At 46.0% G+C, this 22772-nt stretch overlaps 1 protein-coding gene across 9 annotated transcripts in view; it reads right to left on the bottom strand.

Annotated features, from left to right (window-relative positions):
- The window catches only part of KALRN (kalirin RhoGEF kinase), an 856470-nt gene that overhangs the window by 524087 nt on the left and 309611 nt on the right, over window positions 1-22772 (bottom strand). For all 9 annotated transcript variants that reach the window (XR_014450786.1, XM_083153542.1, XM_083153544.1 and 6 more), the window contains one exon: window positions 2800-2991. Coding sequence is in view for 8 of the 9 variants with exons in the window: in XM_083153542.1 (XP_083009668.1) it covers window positions 2800-2991 (192 nt within the window). In the remaining variant the exon portion in view is untranslated. The remainder of the gene's footprint in view (window positions 1-2799; window positions 2992-22772) is intronic.

Genomic DNA, 22772 nt, shown 5'->3' with positions numbered 1-22772 from the left:
CTTTCTCTCCCTGACTACCCCTCTCTCCCTCCACAATCTTTTCCTTCCAGCTTCTTTGTCGCTCACTCCCCATACTCTTTCTTCTGCCCCCCCAAGGGGCATTGTAGTGGCTATGGTCGGAGGGGGCCACTTTTAAGATTATTCTATTCTAGTTACACCCCTGCCCGTGCCCTCATTCCCACGCAGACCGGCCTCTGTGGCCCCAATCCCATCTTGTCCTCCCACCCAAGTAGGTGTCCAAATGGCCAGTTCCCCTGATCCCAAATTTGCTGCGCTGTATGACAGATGGTGGGGCAGTGATCTGCTGCACTTACAGGACACTGCTCTGCATTAGAGTCCACACGGTTTCCATCCCTGGTCCCCTCACAGCCTTTGCTGGAGCCCACTGGGTGCCCTGGTCCCCTCACAGCCTCCGCTGGGTGCCCTTGGTCACCTTAAATCCACTACTGGAGCCCTCCGTATGCCCCTGATCCCCTGGAAGCCACCACTGGATTCCACTGGACACCTACACCCGGCTCATTCACACCACTGCTGGAGTCCCCACCCTTCAAGTCTGGTAGGCCTACTATGTCACTGTTGTCAGTCTTCCATCCCTGCTGTCGATCGCCTTGTGTCCCCGTCACTCTCCCTGTGTCACCCTGTTGTCACTCTCTCTGTGTGGCTGTCATTCACTGTCACTTTGTCCCTGCTGTCACTGTCCCTATGTACCTGAATTTTGGCATATTCCATGTGTTTTAATGTGAATTTTGACTCACAATGTATAAGGGGTACTAGATAGTATAAGGAGTCCTACTATTGTAATGTCTAATGTGTATATGTACGTTGTGCAGTACACTACATGTAAGGACACACCCCATTTTCAGTGGCCACACCCCCTTCTCTGATGCGCGCGCCTTCGGCGCGCACATAACTACACCCGCCTCCCACCTTTGCTGACTGCCAGGGCCAGACTGTCCTCCCAGCCTCCTCTTCTGCACCGCCGCTGCCGATCACAGCCTGAGGTAAGGTAATCTTACCCTGCTGCCTTACTCCCACCTGTATGTCCCTTGGGTCACTCTCTGTCTCTGCATCCCTGCTGTCACTCTCTCTATCCCTATGTCCCCGCAGTCACTCTCTCTGTCTTTGAATGTTGGCTCATTCCGTGAAAATTTTGACCGCTTTTAAGCAGATCACATTCTGTCTCGTCAACAGACCCCGCCCCTCACCAGACCCCTCCCCCCAGATTAGGGCTGGTTTCAGAAATTTCCCGGGTTGGTTTTCCATCCCAATCCGCCCCTGCTGTCCTCCATCCTCTGTCATGTTCCTTCTCTTTCTCATCTCATGAATCCACCTTACCCACACTGCTACTGACTGTAGGTGTCCCACAAGGTTCTGTTCTTGGTCCTCTCCTTTTCTCTCTATACACATGCTCTTTAGGTGAGCTCATTAGCTCTTTTGACAAATCTACCTTTCCTCCCCAGATATTTCTCCCCACTTATATTTTCAAATGGTTCTCTGCTATATCTTCTTGGATGTCCCAGCGCTCTCTTAATCTAAAGGGGTGTACACACTGTAAGATTTTGGCAGAAGATTTTGACTAGATAGTCAAAATCTTCTAGAAGGTTAACCAAAATCTCAGTTTTTCTCCTGCTTAGTCAATATTGTCCAGCATGTTTGAGAGGCTTTCAGCTCAAAGCCGCCCAGTGTGTATGCCCCAGAGATGAGCGGTGAGCGCTGCTGCGTGCTCATGCATAATCGCCAGGAAAGCCGTTCATCTGCTGGTAATACCAGCAGATGAGCGGCTTTGAGGAAGGCTTTGCATAGCACTGCGCTATGTAAAGTAGTCAGCCCCCCCTCTGTCAGTGCCGGGCAGGGGGAAAGCCGCTCAGTTTGTATGCACTAAGCGGCTTTCCCCGCAACGATGAATGCGATTATCGCTGTCCATACACGCTGGGCATAGTCGATCAGTGTCTATGGACCTTTAGACAAAATCGCTTAAATCAAAATCTCCAGTGCCTCTAGCCAAAATCTTTTATGCATCTAGTCAAAATTGTTGTCTTTTTCCTTATGACCAGCATTTGTATGTGACTGACTGTTTCAGTGTATTTTTCTATAATGTTCTTTAGCAATATTATGTATTACCTCTTTTTCTCATGACAATGTATTGTGATCCTACGATTATATCCCCTTTCCCCATTGTCCCGCCATCCCTCCCCCATTTTATTATTTTCTGTACTCTTCTTAACCTATATGTGTTCTATAAAATGTTAATAAAAATCTAATAATAAAAAAAATTGCTTAGTCAAAATGGCCCATTAGCCAATGTCTCACCGTAAATATGGGGCGACTGAGCTGATCATCAGCTCACCATCCCACATAACCTCCCCTCCAACAATTTAATTATCTATTGATGGCACAACTATCCCCTCTAGCTTCTAATAGACCCTACACACTTAGTGATATGTGGGCTTTTTTGGAGGGATTTTACTTAATTTAACTACACTGCTCAGAAAATGGCCCACATCAATAAATAGGCAAAGCCTCACTCGCACAGCATCGCAGTGTACATCTGTAGCAAGTGTACAGCTGAAGTTACTCAGCCCAAAACCTAGGTCATGTGCACGGGGCTTAACTCTCTTGTTTTGGTTATGTACTCTGTAATTGATGGGCACACTCGCTGCTTTTACCTCGCACAAAAGAACCAGCGAGGTGGAAATGGTGAGTGCAGTTGAATACTCTGATGGCGAGCTATTGGTGCTGCTCGCGTCATAGCTCACCGTCAGAGCATTGAATACACCCCTTAGTGTTAGGTGACCTCACCTGCTCAGCTTTCTGATGAAATACAGCAGACATAGCCAATATTGTGCTCCTCTCGTCCAGCGCTGCTGCAAATCCCTTCCACTCCTGATCCAACTGGGTGGAGATCTGCTTGATTTGTTGTGATGCATAATGACCAGCTTCAATCAGACGGGAAGCCACCGACATAATGCGATTAATGTTAACGTATGCGTTCTGAAAAGACAAGAAGAACATGAAAAGTTTGGCACAATTATAGTATTAGTAAACGACAGGTGTTCCCATATGTTAACAGAATGTTTGCTATGGGTGCATGCACCCTGCATCTGCACATGAGTGAATGCACGGAGGACCGAACGGATCTGAATTAGGTCCAATGTTTATGCAATGTACAAGCTACGTACAAAAGGGTTAAGAAGTTCAGGATGCAATGGGTTTTATTGAGCAGAATAAAACGTAAATGAAAATGTTGGCAAATGTGTTTCCAATGTATCAAAATAACTTCATGCATCCTTGATGTACAATTCATGAAATTTCGAAAGTGTACCATAGCATGGCATTTTTGTAAGTACAGTACTATGTGATCAGGTGGCCTTACAGTGCACAATTGTTTACAGTAGATACTGTTATCATGCAGTGTTGTACTCACTATACTGTACATCAGAGATCGGGATATTCAAGCATTTTCAATATCCCTGATCCTCCGTGCAACAATCAGGGGACAAGGGAAATCAAATCAAACCACACAACTGATCGGCATACACACTGATCGGCTTTCCCCCTGCCCAGCGCCGACAGAGGCGGGGTGGGGGGTGGCGTTGCATAGCGGAGCGATATGCAAAGCCATCCTGAAAGCCGCTCATCTGCAAACTTGATGTTTTGAGCGACTTTCATCTCAAAGTCGTCCAGTATGTATGGGCCTTTACTGGTCTGTCCAACTAAAACATAACCCCACACACCTAACCAACTTTTTGCTCAGAACAGCCAACTTTTTCCTCGGACCAGCGACCCTCTGCTGGAGTAGGCAGAACTGGAAAGGTTCTGCCTACTCTGACATGTTTTGAATATTTAACAAAACGAAAAGGAAACTTCTCCATGTGTCCATAAAACAAATCTATTTTTTTATTTTACAAAAAATCCTTTACAGTTAACTACTGCAAAGGCAAGTTGTAGTGTGTGTGTGTGTGTGTGTGTGTGTGTTTATGTATGTATGTGTATATATATATATATATATATATATATATATATGTGAGTGCGTGTAAATGAAAAAATATATTTATATATATGTGTGTGTGTGTGTGTGTGTACACGCTGACCCACAGACATGCAGGACTGACACACAGACGCTGACACAAAGGCATGCAGACAGAAGCTGATACGCTCACATGCAGACAGATGTGGATGCTGACATGCAGACAGATGCGGACATGCTGCTACTTAATAATGGTTGCTGACACAGGGACAATCTTAAAACAACGGTGTTAATGTTTGAACAATAGCGCAACCCCCTTAAAAAGATGTAGAATGCACAAATAAAAAGTTTTAACAATTTATTGTGACATAACAATTATGGTCATGAATAAAAATACATACATACAGATAAAATGATGGTTTGGACCAGGCAATAAAAGGACCGTTGGTTTTAGCACACAAATAATGAGTAATCTTTTATCTCACCATAGAAGGAAGTTGCGGTGGGCTTTACTTCCGATTGAAGCCGCAGAACTTCAATCGGAAGTAAAGCCCACCGCAACTTCCTTCTATGGTGAGATAAAAGATTACTCATTATTTGTGTGCTAAAACCAACGGTCCTTTTATTGCCTGGTCCAAACCATCATTTTATCTGTATGTATGTATTTTTATTCATGACCATAATTGTTATATCACAATAAATTGTTAAAACTTTTTATTTGTGCATTCTACATCTTTTTAAGGGGGTTGCGCTATTGTTCAAACATTAACACCGTTGTTTTAAGATTTTCCTGGAAGGTGGTGTACCTTCCTTTTTATGTTTGAAAAGCTGCACCTTACTTAATTGATTGCGCTATACTATTCCACAAACACTTGCTCTTTTGTGACACAGGGACAATGACAAATGGACACACAGATGCTGACACAGACACTCCAATGTGAAGAGGGAGCTGCTGCCACGGATGACCATGAGGGTGTGTGCGTGTGTAGTCGTAGCCCTAGTTGCCTGGGTGGAAGTATCAGATAAGCTTTTACATTGGCCTGGAAACTTAATCATCTTTGCAAATCTATATTGTATAACTAAAGTGGGCCAAACACGAGCCCGCTTTCATGCCACCATCCAACTGTGCAACTCGTCTGTTAAACTAAAAAACACATACCCGTCAACTTTTTCATCAGACCAGCCAACTCTTTCCTGCCTACTTCCACAGGTTAATAAATATTTGTAAATACATAAATATTTTGGATTTTAAAAGAAAAACTTTTTGCATGTCAAATTATTAATTTTAAAATGTACCCTTTGGATGACTTCTGGACAGCTAGACCAGGTAAGTATGAAATAAATGAAGGATTAGAGTAACACATGCACAGGGGGTGTGGATAATTTGGTCACCAGCACGTTGTTAGACAGTAATTAGGTTGACACCATTAGGTCGACATGCATTTAGGTCGACATGTGTCTAGGTCGACATGCAGGAAGGTCGACATGAGTCTAGGTCGACATGGGTTAGGTAGACCGGGTCATTAGGTTGACATGGGTTAGCTCGACAGTCAAAACGTCAACATGGGGTTTTTCACAGTTTTTTTTACCCGAATGTCGACACAGTCAACATGGACACCGGTTAAAGTGCATCGCTGCACTCGCCATGCTTCGGGCTCGGCACACCAATTTATTCTCCCACCATGCCCTAGTGGAAGGAAGGGCATGAAATATCGCCTGCCGGCACATGTCGGTTAAAAAACTGTGAACTGTGAGGGGCGTATTGCCAGCTATAGAAGTCTATGAGCTTCTCTCCACAGTGCTGTGTGAGGGGTCGGTCACGGATCTCTACCAGCATGCCCCACGGCCGGCGGCACATCGCAAAGGACATCTCTTATCGCAAGAGCAGTCCTTTGCATTAATAATCACATATGTTAGTGTAAATGTGATTATTATAAATTCGGTGAAGTGGGGACGTGGATGTTAGAGCTTCCCGCCAAGAGAGAGGGATAAGAGGGATGTCATTAGCCAAATGCCATGCTGCCAAATACATTACTCTAAATGCATCTGCAAGTGCAATATACACTTGTGTGTGCACTGACACACTTGAAAATGACTGCTCCACCAACGGGTCCTGTCACTGCCGATATTGGGCTCAGTAGACACCATAACCAGCTAACCAGCTTTAGCCCTGCAAACACAGCAGAAACTATGTGAATAGATAAATACAGTAGTAACACCATTGCATACATCAACAGAGCAATCATTTTACCACTGTAAAGTATCCCTATTGGGCTGGATGCAATAGCCTCTGAGATTGGTGGCCATGCGGAATGCTGGCGAAACTTTGACATTTTTTTAGGGGGCAATCATTTACAGGGCATTGTGACTGCCCCTTTAAAACAACGTCCGAGTCTCATTATACGTTTTGAACAATCACAATTATATTTCTGTTTTAGATTTTCTACTGAGCATGATGCCCCAGACTAAGGGGGTAGTGCCATAATTGTGGAATGGGGAGTGTGTCGAGAGCTACCAACAGTGCATGTTTTGCAGGTCTCCTCAATGAATCACAAGTGAGCTAATTAGCTTCATCTGTGTATCTTTTAAAATGTGTCAGTGATTAATGAGTGCAGCTGTGCAGCAGCTAGGTTGTCTGGAAAATGTGAACTGTTGGTAGCTCCCAAGGGCTAGGGTTGGCTACCACTGGTCTAATGTGTGCCCAGCTTAAAGTCCCATACACACTATAAGATTTTCATTTCAAAAGACTTTGGCAAAATCTGTGATAGATATATCTTTCACCAAAGTAAGGGTACAGTATGCGCTGCTAGATGGACATATAATACTGGGTGTACTTCGCTGTATAAAATGTACACTGGACACACTGAATAAATGTAGCTTTTATATAGCTTTTATATATAATAATCAATTCCCAAATAAGACATCAGTACATAAATATAAAAAACACATGTAGCATAAAAAGTATCAATATGTTGAAATAGCACTTTTGCAGAAATAACTCAGTGAGTGAATCGGGACTATACAGTCAATAACGAGTTATATCCAATAGCTGGTCAGGTGTAGTTCAGATTAGTTCAGGTTAACTCAATGGGCAGTATTCAATGAAAAAAATTTGCCGTGCATGGCGAGAGATTTTTTCTCTCGCCATGCACTCGCCCTGTTCCGGAGGGCTCGCTGTCACTCCTGTGGAGGGGAGGTGGGCTCCCCGGGACCCAGGCAGCACAAGCTGCCCCCCCCTATAGCCAACGGGGACCCAGTATTCACTGCACCCCTCAGACTTATATAATTGCCATCACCTGTGTTGACACACCTTTCTTATAAATGAACTAGTTCAACACAGGTGACGGCAATCATAAATTAAGAGGGAAGTCCAGGAACAGATCATTTTGTACCTAATGGAGAGGGTCACGTTGGAGGGTATGGTGGTTGCCTAGGCAATGGGGAAGCCAGGCAGTACAAGGGAGATAATTGGCCTGTACACCTGTGGCAGAATGCAGCTGCTCTATGTTACTAATCAGGGGTGGACACACAGGAAGCAGAAGGGATTCATTTGGGCTGCTCCAACGTCGGTTATAGAAGTGCTTGGAGACTGCTCTCATTATGCTGGCTTATCTCTTGATTCCTGAATCTGATCCTGCTGTTATCTCTTGTTACCTGAATCCCGGGAAGTTACCTCTGGCTACCTCCAGGGTGCTCATTCCCTTTCCCCTGCAAAGTAAGTACCATCTAGCTCAGGCATTCCCAACCACGGTCCTCAAGGCAGGTTTTGTAGATATCAAGGCTTGAGCACAGGTGACTTAATTAGTATCTGAGGGATTCTGATTAAACCATCTGTGCTGAAGCCTGGATATCACTAAAACCTGCACTGCTGGTGTGCCTTGAGGACCGTGGTTGGGAATGCCTGATCTAGCTCATATTTGCCTACCTGACCCTCTCCATAATGTATGATTGCCATCACCTGTGGGGAGCTAGGTAAAGGTGTTTCACCACAGGTGATGGCAATCATACATTACCAGGGAAGCACAGGAACAGATCATTTTCTCCCGCATGGAGAGGGTCAGGTAGGCAAGTATGATCTAGCTTTTTGTTATACTCAATATTGGCCGGGAGATTAGCAGACATTCCTTAATAGCTGTGTGAGGTCATCTTCCCAGTTAGAGCCTGTGCTCAGGCTGTGGCGTTAGGCCACAACATTCAGTGTATGCATATACTTTAGTTATCATTGTTTGTCCGTGGCGTGATACTCTGTATTTGTATTCATCCTTGTTATTGCTCATTGCACCTTCCTTGTCAGAGTTTATGTATCTCAGTCCTTGTTCCTTGTACCCCTTCTTGTCTCTCAGTCCTGTTTAGTTTTAGGTTAGATTTCTGTAGGCAGTGTAGTTCCAAGCTTGCTGCTCCCTACTGGTAGCTGCCCGGGGCCCTTGGGGTTAAGTCTACACTGCCACTTGCCAACGTAAGACCAGGCGGCATACAAGTACCGGTAGACATTTACAGTCTTATGGGAAAAGGGCTGTTATTGGCAAGAAGGCTCGCTTGTGTGCTCTGTGGACTTAGGCCTGAAGACCTGCTGTCCGGAATCTATAGTGGTCCTTCCCTTTCACCTGTTCCTACACACTTCATGTGTTCCCCAGGAAGACCCTGCCTGGTGAGTGTAACATTATAACCGGCCAATACCATCAAAGAAAGGGATTATGGATCCAACTCAACAATCACCCACTCAGATCCTTGCTGGTCAGGTTCACCAGTTATCTAAGAAACTTCAAGAACTTACCCTCCGGGTCAATTCCCAGGATGATCGAGTGATTATGTCCACCTCTAGAAATTCTGAGCCCAGGGTTAATTTACCTGACCGGTTCGCAGGAGATCGCTCCCACTTCTTCAATTTCAGGGAGGCCTGTAAGTTATACTTTAAGCTCTGACCTGCTTCCTCGGGATCAGAGGCTCAGCGTGTGGGCATCATTGTCTCTCGTTCAAGGGGACCCTTGAACCTGGGCATTTGGACTTCTTGCTGACGCGGAGGCGCTTTCTTCTGTTAATTCTTTCTTTTCTGCTATGGGGTTGCTGTATGATGACCCCGATAATCTCCGCACACTCAGGCAAGGGCGAGGTCATGTGGAGGTTTATTGCACTGAATTCAGGAGATGGGCCATAGACTCAGGTTGGAATGAGCCAGTGCTCCATAGCCAGTTTCACATTGGGCTATCTGAGCGCATCAAGGATAGTCTGGTCCAGTATCCTGCCCCATCCTCTCTTGATGAGATCATCCGCGTCAACGCCAGAGAGAAAAAGACTTTGGGTCTCTCCCTCAAATTGTCCGCGGGAATCCTCTCCTGAGACCGAGGAGGAACCAGAGCAGATCGGGACCACCCGTCTCTCGAACTCTGAGAAGAATCGTAGGAGGTCTAAGGGCCTATGTCTGTATTCCGGGGGTGCCGGTCACCACGTCCTGGCATGTCCTCTAAGACCAGTAAAAGACAGGGTCTAAGCTAGGGAGATTCACTTAGGCCTATCCAGCTTTTCTCCCTTAAATTTGATTTTGATCACGGCGAGACTCTCCTTCACAGAAAGAAGGGTGGAGGTTACGGCTTTCCTGGACACTGGGGCCACAGGAAACTTTATGGATCTGGAGTTCACTAACTCCCTGGGGTTCACACCTATACCCTTAGAGGCACCCATCTCTGTCTGTGGTTTGGATGGATGGCATCTTACCAATAGTTGTGTTTCCTTACAGACGCCCCTTCTTCAGTTGTCCATTGTGGCTCTTAATTCCGAACAAATTTCTTTCATTGTTCCATGGCCCCGGTGGTCTACCTTGGATAAGGCAACACAATCCTCAAATTGACTGGGGAATGGGAGAGATCGTCCAGTGGGGGCTGAATTGTGGCAATAAGTGTGTTTCTCTTCCTCTCCATACTACATTGGTGGTCAAGTCTTCTATACCCCGTCCATACTGTGACTTCGCAGATGTCTTTCCAAAAAAGTTGCAGATACCTTGCCACCGCATCGGCCTTTCGATTGTGCCATCGATCTGGTTCCGAAGGCTCCTCTTCCCAAGGGATGTTTGTATGCTCTCTCTGTCCCTGAGACACAAGCAATGGATCAATACTGTATATACAAGAAAACCTTGCTAAAGGATTCATTCGCCCATCCAAGTCTCCTGTAGGGGCAGGCTTATTTTTTGTGGAGAAGAAGGATGGTACCCTGTGCCCTTGTATAGACTATATGGCCCTGAACGAGATCACCATAAAAAAAAAATCCTATCCATTACCCCTCATCTCAGTCTTGTTTGATCAAGTCCGTGAAGCTGTAGTCTTTTCTAAAATTGATTTAAGGGGAGCCTACAACCTGATCAGAATTAGCGAAGGAGACGAGTGGAAGACTGTGTTTAATACACACACTGGGCATTACAAGTACTTGGTAATGCCCTTCAGTTTGGCTAACGCTCCAGCTGTCTTCCAAGATTTAATCAACAAATACATCCATCCTTTGATGGGTCATTTCGCAGTAGTTTACCTGGACGACATTTTGATCTTTTCCAAGAACCTAACAGAGCAGACACCATGTCAGAATGGTCCTTCAAAAACTTTGAATTTGAAGTTGACCAAATCTCATTCCTTGGATATATCATTTCCCTAAAGGGTTTCTCCATGGAGCCTAATAGGTCCAGGCCGTTCTCTCCTGGGCCCGTCCAACCTCTCTGAAGGCTCTTCAAAGTTTCCTTGGCTTCTCAAATTATTACAGAAGATTCATTCGTTCTTTTTTTTTTTACATTGTAGCCCCTTTGGTAGAACACACCCAGAAAGGAGCAGATCCTCAGTGCTGGCCTCCACAGGCCATTGCAGCGTTTGACAAACTCATGAAAGCCTTTTGTTCTGCACTAGTGTTACGCCATCCAAACCCTGAAATCCCCTTTCTTTGTGGAGGTCGAAGCCTCAGACATTGGAGCCGGAGCAATCCTCTCACAAAGAGCCACATCCGATGATAATATGCACTGTGCCTATCTTTCCCGTAAGTTTTCCTCTGCAGAGAGGAACTACAATGTTGGTAATCGTGAACTATTGGCAATTAAGTGGCCATTCGAAGAGTGGTGTCATTGGTTGGAGAGAGCAAGACATGTAGTCACTGTTGTGACGGATCACAAGAACCTGGCTTACATTGAGTCTGCTAAACGACTTAATCCCAGACAGGCCCGCTGGGCATTATTCTTCACAAGGTTTAACTTTGTCATTATGTACAGAATGTTCAGGTCCAGGATATACCCATAGTTCCTTCTTCAGTTATTCTGGCAGATCTAACCCAGGATCTATCCGCTCAAGTTCTTGCCGCCCAATCGTCTGCTCCAAATGAGATTCCTCAGGGTCGTATTTTTATCCTAGAAGGGCTGCGGAAGTTGGTCCTCAAAGAATTCCATTCCAGCAAAGTAGCTGGTTATCCGGGCCTAACCAAGGCATTGTCCAGGGCCATCTGGTGGCCCACCATGAGACTGGATACTTCTCAGTTTGTAGCATTGTGTGATGTTTGTGCCTGAAACAAGTCTTCCAGGAAGTCACCAATAGGTCAATTACTCACGCTGGCCATTCCTGTTAAGCCTTGGTCCCATATGTCCATGGATTTTATCATAGAATTGCCTGTCTCCTCACAATACAATACCATTTGGGTCACTGTGGATCGCTTTAGCAAAATGGCGCATTTCGTCCCATTGCGCAAACTTCCCAGTGCTGCTGAACTGGCTCGGCTATTTATCCAACATATCTTCAGGCTTCATGGTCTCCCTCTTGATATAGTGTCTGACAGGGGATCCCAATTTGTGGCAAGATTTTGGAGATTGTTTTGCGCTAGTCTGGGAGTCCATATTAGACTTTCATCTGGATATCACCCACAGTCCAACGGCCAGACCAAAAGGGTCAATCAGATTCTGGAGCAATATCTGCGATGCTTTGTTTCTAAATGTCAGGATAACTGGGCGGAGTTGTTGCCCTTGGCTGAATTCTCCTATCATAACTCATGTCATTCTGCCTGTGGAAAGTCTCCCTTTCTCTGCAATTTTGGCTTTCATCCCAAGTGTACTTCGTTCAATGCATCCATGGAGGATGTTTCCTTTCCTTTGTCAAACGCTTAAGAACTTCTTGGAAAAAGGTTCATTCTGCACTCAAAAAGGCTTCATTTCGGGCCTATGGATACTTTGACAAGCATAAGAGACCATGTCAATTTAGAGTTAGCCAGAAGGTCTGGTTATCCACCCGGCATATTATACTCCGTCAGAGGTGTCCCAAACTCGAGCCCAAGTTTGTTGGACCCTTTACCATTCTGCAGCGTTTTAACCCAGTGGCCTTTCGATTATCATTGCCGAAGTCTTTAAAGATTAACAATGTCTTTCATTGCTCTCTCCTTAAGCCGGTTTGCTCCTTTACCAAGCTTGAAGTCACCCGGGCTCCAAAAAATAAGCCAAACCTTGTTCAGGGCCAGCAGGAATATGTAGTTGAAAGAATTTTTGATTCCAAGCGAGTTCGGGGAAGGCTAAAATTCCTGGTGCATTGGAAGAATTATGGAGATGAGGAGAGGTCTTGGGTGTCAGAGAAATGCCTGCATGCTCCCAGATTAAAAGCGGCCTTCTTCTGACAGCTTCCTTGGAAACCGGGTGCAAAGGGTTCAGAGTCCCCTCCTCAAGGGGGGGGTGTACTGTTAGAGGCCGCATTTGCGGCGCTTGCCTGGCGCAGCCGGGTCCTGCAGCGCTGGGCCCGGCCATTGCTAAGCAGCTGGGAGGACGCGTCGCTGCCGGTCCCGAAATTCCGTTCCAGGACGGCGTCACTTCAACAGTTCAGCGCATCTCTCCCTGCCAGCACCACCTCTTCCCCAGCGGTTACCTAGGCAACGGGGAAGCCAGGCAGCAGCATGGAAATAATTGGCCTGTACACCTGTGGCAGCATGCAGCTTCTCTCTGTTACTAATAAGGGGTGGACACACAGGAAGCAGCCTTTATAAGGGATTCATTTGGGCTGCTCCAACGCCGGTAATAGAAGTGCTTAGGGACTGCTCTCACTTTGCTGGCTTATCTCTTTATTCCAGAATCTGATCCTGCTGTTATCTCCTGTTACCTGAATCCTGGGAAGTTACCTCTGGCTACCTCCAGGCTGCTCATTGCCTTCCCCCTGCAAAGCAAGTAGCATCTAGCTTTTGAGATTAGCAGACATTCCTTATTAGCTGTGTGAGGCCAGCTTCCCAGTTAGGGCCTGTGCTCAGGCCGTGGTGTTAGGCCACACCATTCAGTGTATTACTCATTGCACTTTCCTTGTCAGTGTTTATGGGCAAAATTTAATAGGGGGCGATTTTTAGGCATGTTTAAAAATCGCTCAAAATCGCATTATTGGGCCGATTTTTGCATATTTAATGAGATGTGAATTTGCGGCAAAATAGCGCTATAAAATGCGATATAGTCATGAAAATGTGAGATTTTCAGAAATGTGCGATTTTGGTTTAACCAAAAAGTGAAAAAAAAAACCTGCATGGGGTCCCCCCTCCACTCACCCACGTCCTCTGGAGAACTACTACCCAGGTCCTCTGGAGAACATCCCGACATCTTCTCCATCTTCTTCTTCTTCTTCTCCGTCTCCGCAGCCGGTACACGCTTGGAATGAAATGCGCAGAGATGTTTCATCTTCAGCGCCTCTCATCCACATGATTCTATTGGCCGCTTAGCGGCCAATAGAATCATTCGGATGAGAGGCGCTGAAGATGAAACATCTCTGGGCCTCCCAAAGTCCATTGGGTACTGGCGAAGGAGACGGAGAAGAAGAAGATGGAGAAGATGTCGGGATGTTCTCCAGAGGACCTGGATGAGTAGGATTTCCCTCCACAGATACCCCATGGATTTCTTCGGATCCAGGACCCCGGACTCTTCAGCCCTGGAGCCCCGGACCAGCCCCGGAACCAAGCCCCCGGACCGGACCCAGGGACCTACCGACGGGCCCAAGATAGGTAAGTATCAGTATGTGTGGGCTTTGTATGTATTAAATAAACACACTGACACCCAGTAAAAATAAAACTTTAAATATTTATTTTACTGTGAAACTACAAGTGCCAGCGGGCCCCTTAATGCCCCGCATGATGGGACTTGTGGTTCTCCAAGTCCCAGTATGCGGGGGAGGCTTGCTGGGACTCCTAGTTCCACGGTATAAGATAATAGTTTTTCATCTATTTTTTTACACCAAATATCAGCTCGATGCCCAGGGGCATCAAGGACAGCCCTGGGCTTCAGCATGGGCAGGTAAGTTCCTGAGGGGGGGACCCCTTCTTTGGGGGGTCCCCACTTCCCCAGGACCCCTGCCCATGCTGACCGGTCAGGGGGATGAATGCTTTGGCCGGGGGGACTTGTATAAAAAGTCTCCTCCTGCCTGTGGCATTACCCTGCTGGCTGGTTGGGCCCGGTGCTGGTACTTGAAATACGGGGGACCCCTACTCATTTTGTCCCCCCGTATTTTGGGAACCAGGAACGGCCCTTGAGCCTGGTGCTGGTTTTGTAAAATCCAGGGGAACTCTATTTGTTCTGCCCCGTGATTTTATGAAACCAGGACCGGCTCTTTGAGCCCGGGGCTGTTTATGCTCTGGAGGGGGGACCCCACGCCGTTTTTTTTTTCCACTTTTTTTTGTTTTAACTCTTTTTTTTTTTTTTTTACACCAGAACCATGCACAGATCTCAATGATCTGTGCATGTTTCTGACAAATTCGCCAGTCAGAACCTGGTCTATTTATTTTGCAATTTTTTTATTTATTTATTTTTTTGTAACCTTTACTAAAAATCGCATTCCATTAAATAGACGATTTGTATACTTTTTAATGGGAAAACATCTGGATGCAATTCTTAGTTTTACTAAAATTCGCACCTTTTAAAAAGTGCGAATTCGCTGCAAAAAATGTGTTGTTTTTTTTCCCGAAAATCGCACCCTATAAAATATGCGATTTTCGGAAAATTTCCGAAAAACTGCAGTTTTTGCGAAAAAAATCGCAGAAAAAAGCACCCTATTAAATTTCGCCCTATGTATCTCAGTCCTTGCTCCTTGTACCCCTTCTTGTCTCTCAGTCCTGTTGTTTAGTTTTAGGTTAGTTTTCTGTAGGCAGTGTAGTTCCAAGCTTGCTGCTCCCTACTGGAAGCTGCCCAGTGCCCTTGGAGTTAAGTCTACACTGCCACTTGCCGACATAAGACCAGGCGGCATGTGCTAACTAGAATCCCCCCCCCCCATAGGAGAGGGGACTTGCCATAGGAGTGCGGCACTTGGGAGCTGGCCCCCAACCCCCTGTGGAGCGATGCGGCAGCCCCGCCAGCTTCTTCCCTCCCTTGTAGCAATGCGGGCGAATAATACCCCCCCCATGGAGCGACCCAGTGGGCGCATCACACACACACCCCGGTGGAGCGGGTGCCCTGCACCATCCCTGGCCTTCCCCCATCGATTCAGAAGACGTGTGTTTATGGAGCTCGGGTTACTGTCAGTCATTTACCTGAGGAGAAGACGGCGGCTGGGAAACCAGGAGATTGGAGTGACCGCGATACGGAGCTGCTGCCTGTGAGATCCGCTGACCTATCGCTTATATTCACAGCTGCTCATAGGTGCGTACATAGCGGCTGGCGTTGCAGGGTGGTGTGACCCGGGTTGGTGATCGGCTAAACACCCTGCTGGCCCCGCCCTGCTCAACACAAAGCACACAGCTGGCCACCAATCGCTAGTAGGCAATCTCTGGGCCATACACACTAGGCAATTTTCAGCTGAAAAACGCTCAAAACTGCAGTTTTGACTGGTTTTCAGATGAAAATCGTCAAGTGTGTATGGGCCTTAAGTTGTAAACCTCATATTAAAAGCTTAGATGGAATAATCACTTCACAATAAGCAACACTATAATACATCTAATCCAACATAAAACAACTAATTTAAGCCAGATTCTCACATGGGTTAATGTTAACATAACTGCTGGGTTTAATAATGAAGCCACACGCACACTTACCCTCTCAGCTATATTATGCTGCCCCAGAATCCGCTGATTACTCCTCAAAGAATCAGTTAAAAGGTGACCGTAACATGCTATGGGTCACTTTGTAGAGTTTGTATTTCTATGCTGCTGGAGCAGATATATATATATAAATATATATATATATATATATATATATATATAACACTACAGGGTTAACTGGAGAATGACCATAAATTGTCCTTCAATATAGCATTGTTTTGTACCCTGGAGTGCAAAATGTTATCCTAAAAAGTCTCAGACACAGAATTTACAGCTTCCCTGCCACGTGCAGGAGACATAGGGAGAACGTTCCTGAAGTTACAGCCTCTTACTGGGATACTCCTGGCATCTGTGTAACAAGGAACAGGATAGGCTGCAGACCATGGCAGATAGATACCCTGGCTTCATCTACAAATCTCCACTTTTTATAGGACTCAAAAGCCTAGTAAATCTGTGAAAAGATGCTTGCTTAACAAGAGAAGGCAGATGCTACAGATCTCTCTCCTCATGGAGCTGCCAGAAAGAAACATTCCATCAGATTTCATTAGGGACTAGTTACAGAGCTAGTTAGTCTCCATAAATACTGGCACTATATCTATCAAATCTAAATTTAAACTAGGAAAACAATCCACTTCATGTACAGTGTGAAATGCAAGAATTTATAACAATACGCAAACCATTAATTCACCGCCTATGACCACACTCAGATGCCATCACGAAGACCTCTTAATAGAATACAACAATTGTGTGTCACTATAGCGGAGCTAGCATTTGTCCCACCACCTTAAGCAATGAATGATCTGCTTTTCTGTCTGTTCTTTAATGATTCAATCGATCATCATCTAAAAACTCAAAAAGAGAGACAGATGGTGCAAAATAACTTTTCGTAAAATGGATGTTATTTATTTTCCAGGATGCACTCACATTACATATATATAGGTAAAATAGCTTTAAGATCCATCCATAGGATCAAATGTAAGGTGATGATGACTCTTATATGGATTCCTCTACTAGTAGAGACTCAAGAAAAATATATACTGTATACTGCAACTCTGGCTATAAAATCACACACAGTTAGGACCTTATTCTGGTTCATATGCAACGCTGCGAAGTTCGCAGCGCTAAGTGTGATTTGAAACCCACCCACCGCTCACATTGCCACCCTCCTCCCTTTGCACGGCGAATTCACCCGCATAGCTGCGAATGGATGTATTGCATAAACATCCATTTGCAGCCTTGAGGGCGAGGCCAACAACTTTCGATGGTCACCAAAAATAGAATAATGTGGAACATGCAAGCAAAACTAAGACACTCTCAGGTGTTTTAGCTTTGCGTGCACCCTGTGCAAGGACAGGGCGGGCAGCTGACTTCTGGTGATGTCAGCAGCCAGCCCCTGAGAGCCACATCACTGAATAATTTCACTGGGTGTTCCCATGGGCGCGTATATCCACCACTGCCCCACGCCCAATCTCTGACATCTCATCTTGGATGTCTTTTTGCCACCTCAAACTCAATATTTCCAAAACAGAATGAATTATATCCCCACCAGCCCAAAACAGTCAGATACCATCCTGATATCTCCATAACTGTTGACAACTCAACCCTACCCCACAAGCTCATTGCCTAATGGTCATCCTCGACTCTGAACTGTCCCTTTTTACCCACATTCAATTAGTCTCCAAGTCATGTTACATGCATCTAAAAAACATATCCAAAATACGACCCTATCTTACACAAGACACTACTAGGGGTCCCATTCACTATTACAGGACTTTCATAAGGCTGCTCCCATCCTATGGAATGCCCTTCCACGCACAATAAGACTCTCCACTAGCCTCCAAACTTTCAAGCGTTCCCTGAAAACTCACCACTTTTTAGGCAAGGCTATCATATTTAAGTACCACAAGCATAACCCTCTGAGGCACATATGTATTATATGCTATTACTGGTGCCTGTACTTGTGTTTCCCTCCCATGTCCCTAAAGATTGTAAGCTTGCAGCAAAGTCTGTCTGTTGTTACCCAGTTTGTTTTATCACTGTTTACTATAGTAAAGTGCAACGGAATCTCCTGCGCTATATAAGAAACTGTAAATAAATAAATAGGGGATTTAATCTGATTTACTCGGACAGGCACAATCATTCTCTAATGGACAAAACCATGTGCACTGCAGGTGGGGCTGATGTAACATGTGCAAAGAGAGTTAGATATGGGTATTTTATTGTTTCTGTGCACCCTATTGTTTCAGACAGCCCCAGCGAATAAAATATTGCGTTCAAGGTCAAGCTCAAATTTAAGCCCCAGCAGCAGCACCAACACACCCTCTCCCAACCCACTACTAGACTGGAGTGAAGATGGCGGGCGATGATGTTCTGCCCACGCGGACGGACCCGAGTCAGGCGGGAATCTCTGAGCGCTGCTCGGAACCGGGCTCGGAATGATGACGTTCCATCTCTGGAATCCGAGTCTGCAAATCTCTAATTGTAAGTAGACATTTTATATATTTTCACCTATTTCACATAGTAAAAACTAGAGATGTGCGGCGGGCACTTTTTCGGGTTTTGGATCTGGATTGGTTTTGGCAAAACCACCCTTGCGGGTTTTGGTTTTGGATCTGGATTTTTTTGGAAAAATGCTAAAAATTGCTAAAATAATAGTTTTCGGGCCTGTTTTTGCCCCTAAAGTGTTATTGAGCTCAATAACATTAGTTTCCACTCATTTCTAGACAATTTTGATCACTTCACAGCTCACAAAATCATTTTCATTTACTGTAGTAGGGCCATAAGGTTATCCCGAGGTAGCTGGATGACTAAGCTAGACGACAGCAGTGGGCATCACATACATGTGGACCTTACACTTCCAACCTGGCACATGTTGGAAGCAGAGCAGCACTACAGGGGCAGACAGGGTGGCAGTTTAATAACCCCCCCCCCCAAAAAAAAAAGAATACAAAGATGTGCAAGTTGAAATTGTCCTTGTAGCTGCACTCCTCTGTTAGAACCTCCACACAAGTACCAAGAGCCCAATGTGGATTGATTTTGCAGTTTGGCATGTCCAGCCAAGGAGCAGTGGGTGTTTGGTGCAGCATTGACTGTGTCTGCAAGGTAGTATCTGATTGAATCAGTTTAATATCTAACAAGACCCCTATCTGGCGTGAGGTCACGTGGTTTGTGAAGTTACCTCCTTATCAAACTTGATCAGACTGGCTATGCGTGCTTTCCATTTCCTCCCTCACCACTTCACCACTTTACATGTGTTCCTCCCGAAGCCACGCACTTGGTCTAGTACGCTGACCATCAGCAGCTGTTGGGACTTCTTCTTCCCAAACATTTATCAATCCATCCATACTATCCCAAAAGGAGGATAAATACTCTGGATGTCACTGATGACATATATTCTTCCCCAATAGAGAAGGACCGATCTTCGTTCAAAGCTATACTAGTAGCTGCGCTCCTCTGGTAGAAGATCCAATCAAGTACCAAAACCCCTGTTTGGCTTGATTGTGCACTCTTCCTCATGTTCAGCCAAGGAGCAGTGGGTGTTTCGTGCAGCACTTATTTAGTCTGCAAGGTAGTATCTGATTAGATCAGTTTAATATATAACAAGACCCCTATCTGGCGTGAGGTCACGTGGTTTCTGAACGCTGGGAGCATTACCAGTTGCCTCCTCATCCATCACCTAATGGGTGGAGGGGGGTGGGGTAATTGGTGGAGGGGGGTGGGGTAATTGGTGGCCTCCACCTCTCTAGGACCCCAGGTTAGGAGATCCCTATATAGTCTACCCTTATAGACCGCTATCTAGGTAGTAGGGTCAATTTGTCTGCGACAACTGTCACCCAATTCACCGCTAAGGTTAATTTGTTTGAGCTGGCTGGCTAGGTGTGTTTACCCTTACCTCCCTCACCACTTCACCAAATCACGTGTGTTCCTCCCGAAGCCATGCACTCGGTCTAGGAATGGATAAGACCATGGATGTCCCTGAGGACATGTTTTCATCCATTATGGATGGGGTGGAGAGAGAAACCACCCATCTCCCCACCATTCATCCATCATAGATTTAAAAATTTATGACGCTACAAAGAGCCAACAAATGACGCAGAAAGAGGTGCAAGAAAGATTTGCTGGGGCCCTGCCACCCAGCCATCCATCCATCCGGGACATCCCATCCAAAAAGAAGTACGATAGGAATGGATAAGACCATGGATGTCCATGAGGACATATTTTCATCCATAATGGATGATGTGGAGAGAGAAACCACCCATCTCCCCACCATTCATCCATTAAAGATTAAAAAAATTAGGACGCTACAAAGGCCCTTATTCTGTTTCGAGCGGTACGGCCCGCGTGCGGCCGTACCGCCGATGTTTTCCGTCTGCACATGCGCAGAGGTCAATCTGCGCATGTGCAGGCGAATTCGCCGCACATAACGTTAATACGCCGCAAAGGGGGCGTATAGGGGAGTGAGGGGCTTCATGCCCTCATTTCCCTATGTATACGCCCCGCGTTTCATGGGCGTTCCCATGCAAACGCGGGGCGTACGCATGGTAATGAGGGCATGACGCAACTCATGGGGGCGGAAAGCTGACGTCGCCGGATGTCAGCTTTCAGCCCCCATACAAGCTACCACACGGACGATTGTCCGTGTGGTCTCAGCTTGCGGGAGCTGCCAGGGCGTGCGGACCTGCCTTCGATGGTCGACGACCATCGAATGCAGGGGGCAGCTCCCACCATGGTGGAGGCGTACGCCTCCACCATTTTTATGCGGATCGCCAGCCGTCCGTGTACGGACGGCCGTGGCGATCCGTAGGGTGGGCGGGGATTGGTTTGTGCGGCCGGAGCCCCGTGTGCGGCTCTGGCCGCACCAACCAGAATAAGGGCCAAAGAGCCAACAAATGAGGCAGAAAGAGGTGCAAGAAAAAGATTTGCTGGGGCCCTGCCACCCAGCCATCCATCCGGGACATCTCATCCAAAAAGAAGTACGATAGGAATGGATAAGACCATGGATGTCCATGAGGACATATTTTCATCCATAATGGATGATGTGGAGAGAGAAACCACCCATCTCCCCACCATTCATCCATCAAAGATTTAAAAATTTAGGACGCTACAAAGAGCCAACAAATGACGCAGAAAGAGGTGCAAGAAAAAGATTTGCTTGGGCCCTGCAACCCAGCCATCCGGGACATCCCATCCAAAAAGAAGTACGATAGGAATGGATAAGACCATGGATGTCCATGAGGACATATTTTCATCCATAATGGATGATGTGGAGAGAGAAACCACCCATCTCCCTACCATTCATCCATCAAAGATTTAAAAATTTAGGACGCTACAAAGAGCCAACAAATGACGCAGAAAGAGGTGCAAGATGACATTGTCCTTGGGCCCTCCTACCCACCCTTATGTTGTATACAGGACATGCACAGTTTAACAAACCAATCATTTCAGCGACAGGGACTTCAGCGGCAGAGACTGCCAACTGTGGCTGAAATGATTGGTTTGTTTGGGCCCCCACGAAAAATAAATGGCAATGGGCATTGCACAAACTGGCTTTACAAGATGTCATCCTCATCCTCTTCTTCACACACAATTAATTCGTCGTCGCTGGAATCAACCAATACAGGAGGACTGTGTGTATTAGGAGGACGTAAGTGCTGGTGAAGGAGGTCAAGTTCGTGGAATTTGAAATTCATTTTTATGAACATCATCTTCTCCACGTTTTGTGGAAGTAACCTCCTACGCCGATCGCTTACAAGGTTCTCAGCTGCGCTGAAGACTCTCTCAGAATATACACTGGAGGGTGGACAACTTAAGTAAAGCAAAGCCAGTTTCTGCAAAGGACGCCACATTGTCCATTCCATTACTGGCAAGAAAAAGAGGCAATCTGACATACCTATATCGATGCTATCGGCAAAGTAGTCATCTACCATTCTTTCAATTGTGATAGCATCATAGTCAGTAGCAGTCGACATGTCCATTATGCTAGGAAGCTCCTTCAGTCCGGACCAGATGTCAAATATATTTCCGGACTGAATAGCAGTGGGTCTCTTAGGAAAATGTAGCTTTTTCCTCGCAACCCCAGTGGTAGAAATTGAAGGAGAAGTTGTGGGGATGCGGTCATTTGGTCTACTGCATTATGGTAGAAAGTCATTAGGTCGAATCCATTAGGTCGACATGCTAAAAGGTCGACATGGGAAAAGGTCGACATGATTCTAGTTCGAAAGGTCATTAGTTCGACAGGTCATTAGTTCGACAAGGTCATTAGTTCGACATTGTCTATGTCGACATTCACAAGGTCGACATGGAGTTTTTCACTGTTTTTTGAGCCAACATGTGCCGACAGGCGGTATTTCATGCCCTACCATCCACTAGGGCGTGGTGGGAGAATAAAATAGTGTGCCGAGCGTAGCGAGGCACCGTGCCCGACGCATAGCGAGCGCAGCGAGCGATGCGAGGGGATGCAGTGCACTTTAAACTGTGTCCATGTCGACTGTGTTGACATTCAGGTAAAAAAACAGTGAAAAACCCCATGTCGACCTTGTGAATGTCGACATAGACAATGTCGAACTAATGACCTTGTCGAACTAATGACCTGTCGAACTAATGACCTTTCGACCTAGAATCATGTCGACCTTTTCCCATGTCGACCTAGACTCATGTCGACCTTTTAGCATGTCGACCTAATGGATTCGACCTAATGACTTTCTACCATAATGCAATAGACCAAATGATCCCAACCCGAAGTTGTGTGCCTGCCACTTTCCGCTTCAGCTGACAAATTTTGGAGCAAGAGGTCTTTGCACCT

This window comes from Crinia signifera, chromosome 7, assembly GCF_055691185.1.
Source record: "Crinia signifera chromosome 7, ASM5569118v1, whole genome shotgun sequence".
Taxonomy (NCBI): domain Eukaryota; kingdom Metazoa; phylum Chordata; class Amphibia; order Anura; family Myobatrachidae; genus Crinia; species Crinia signifera.
This window is presented reverse-complemented; position numbering and strand designations above follow the sequence as displayed.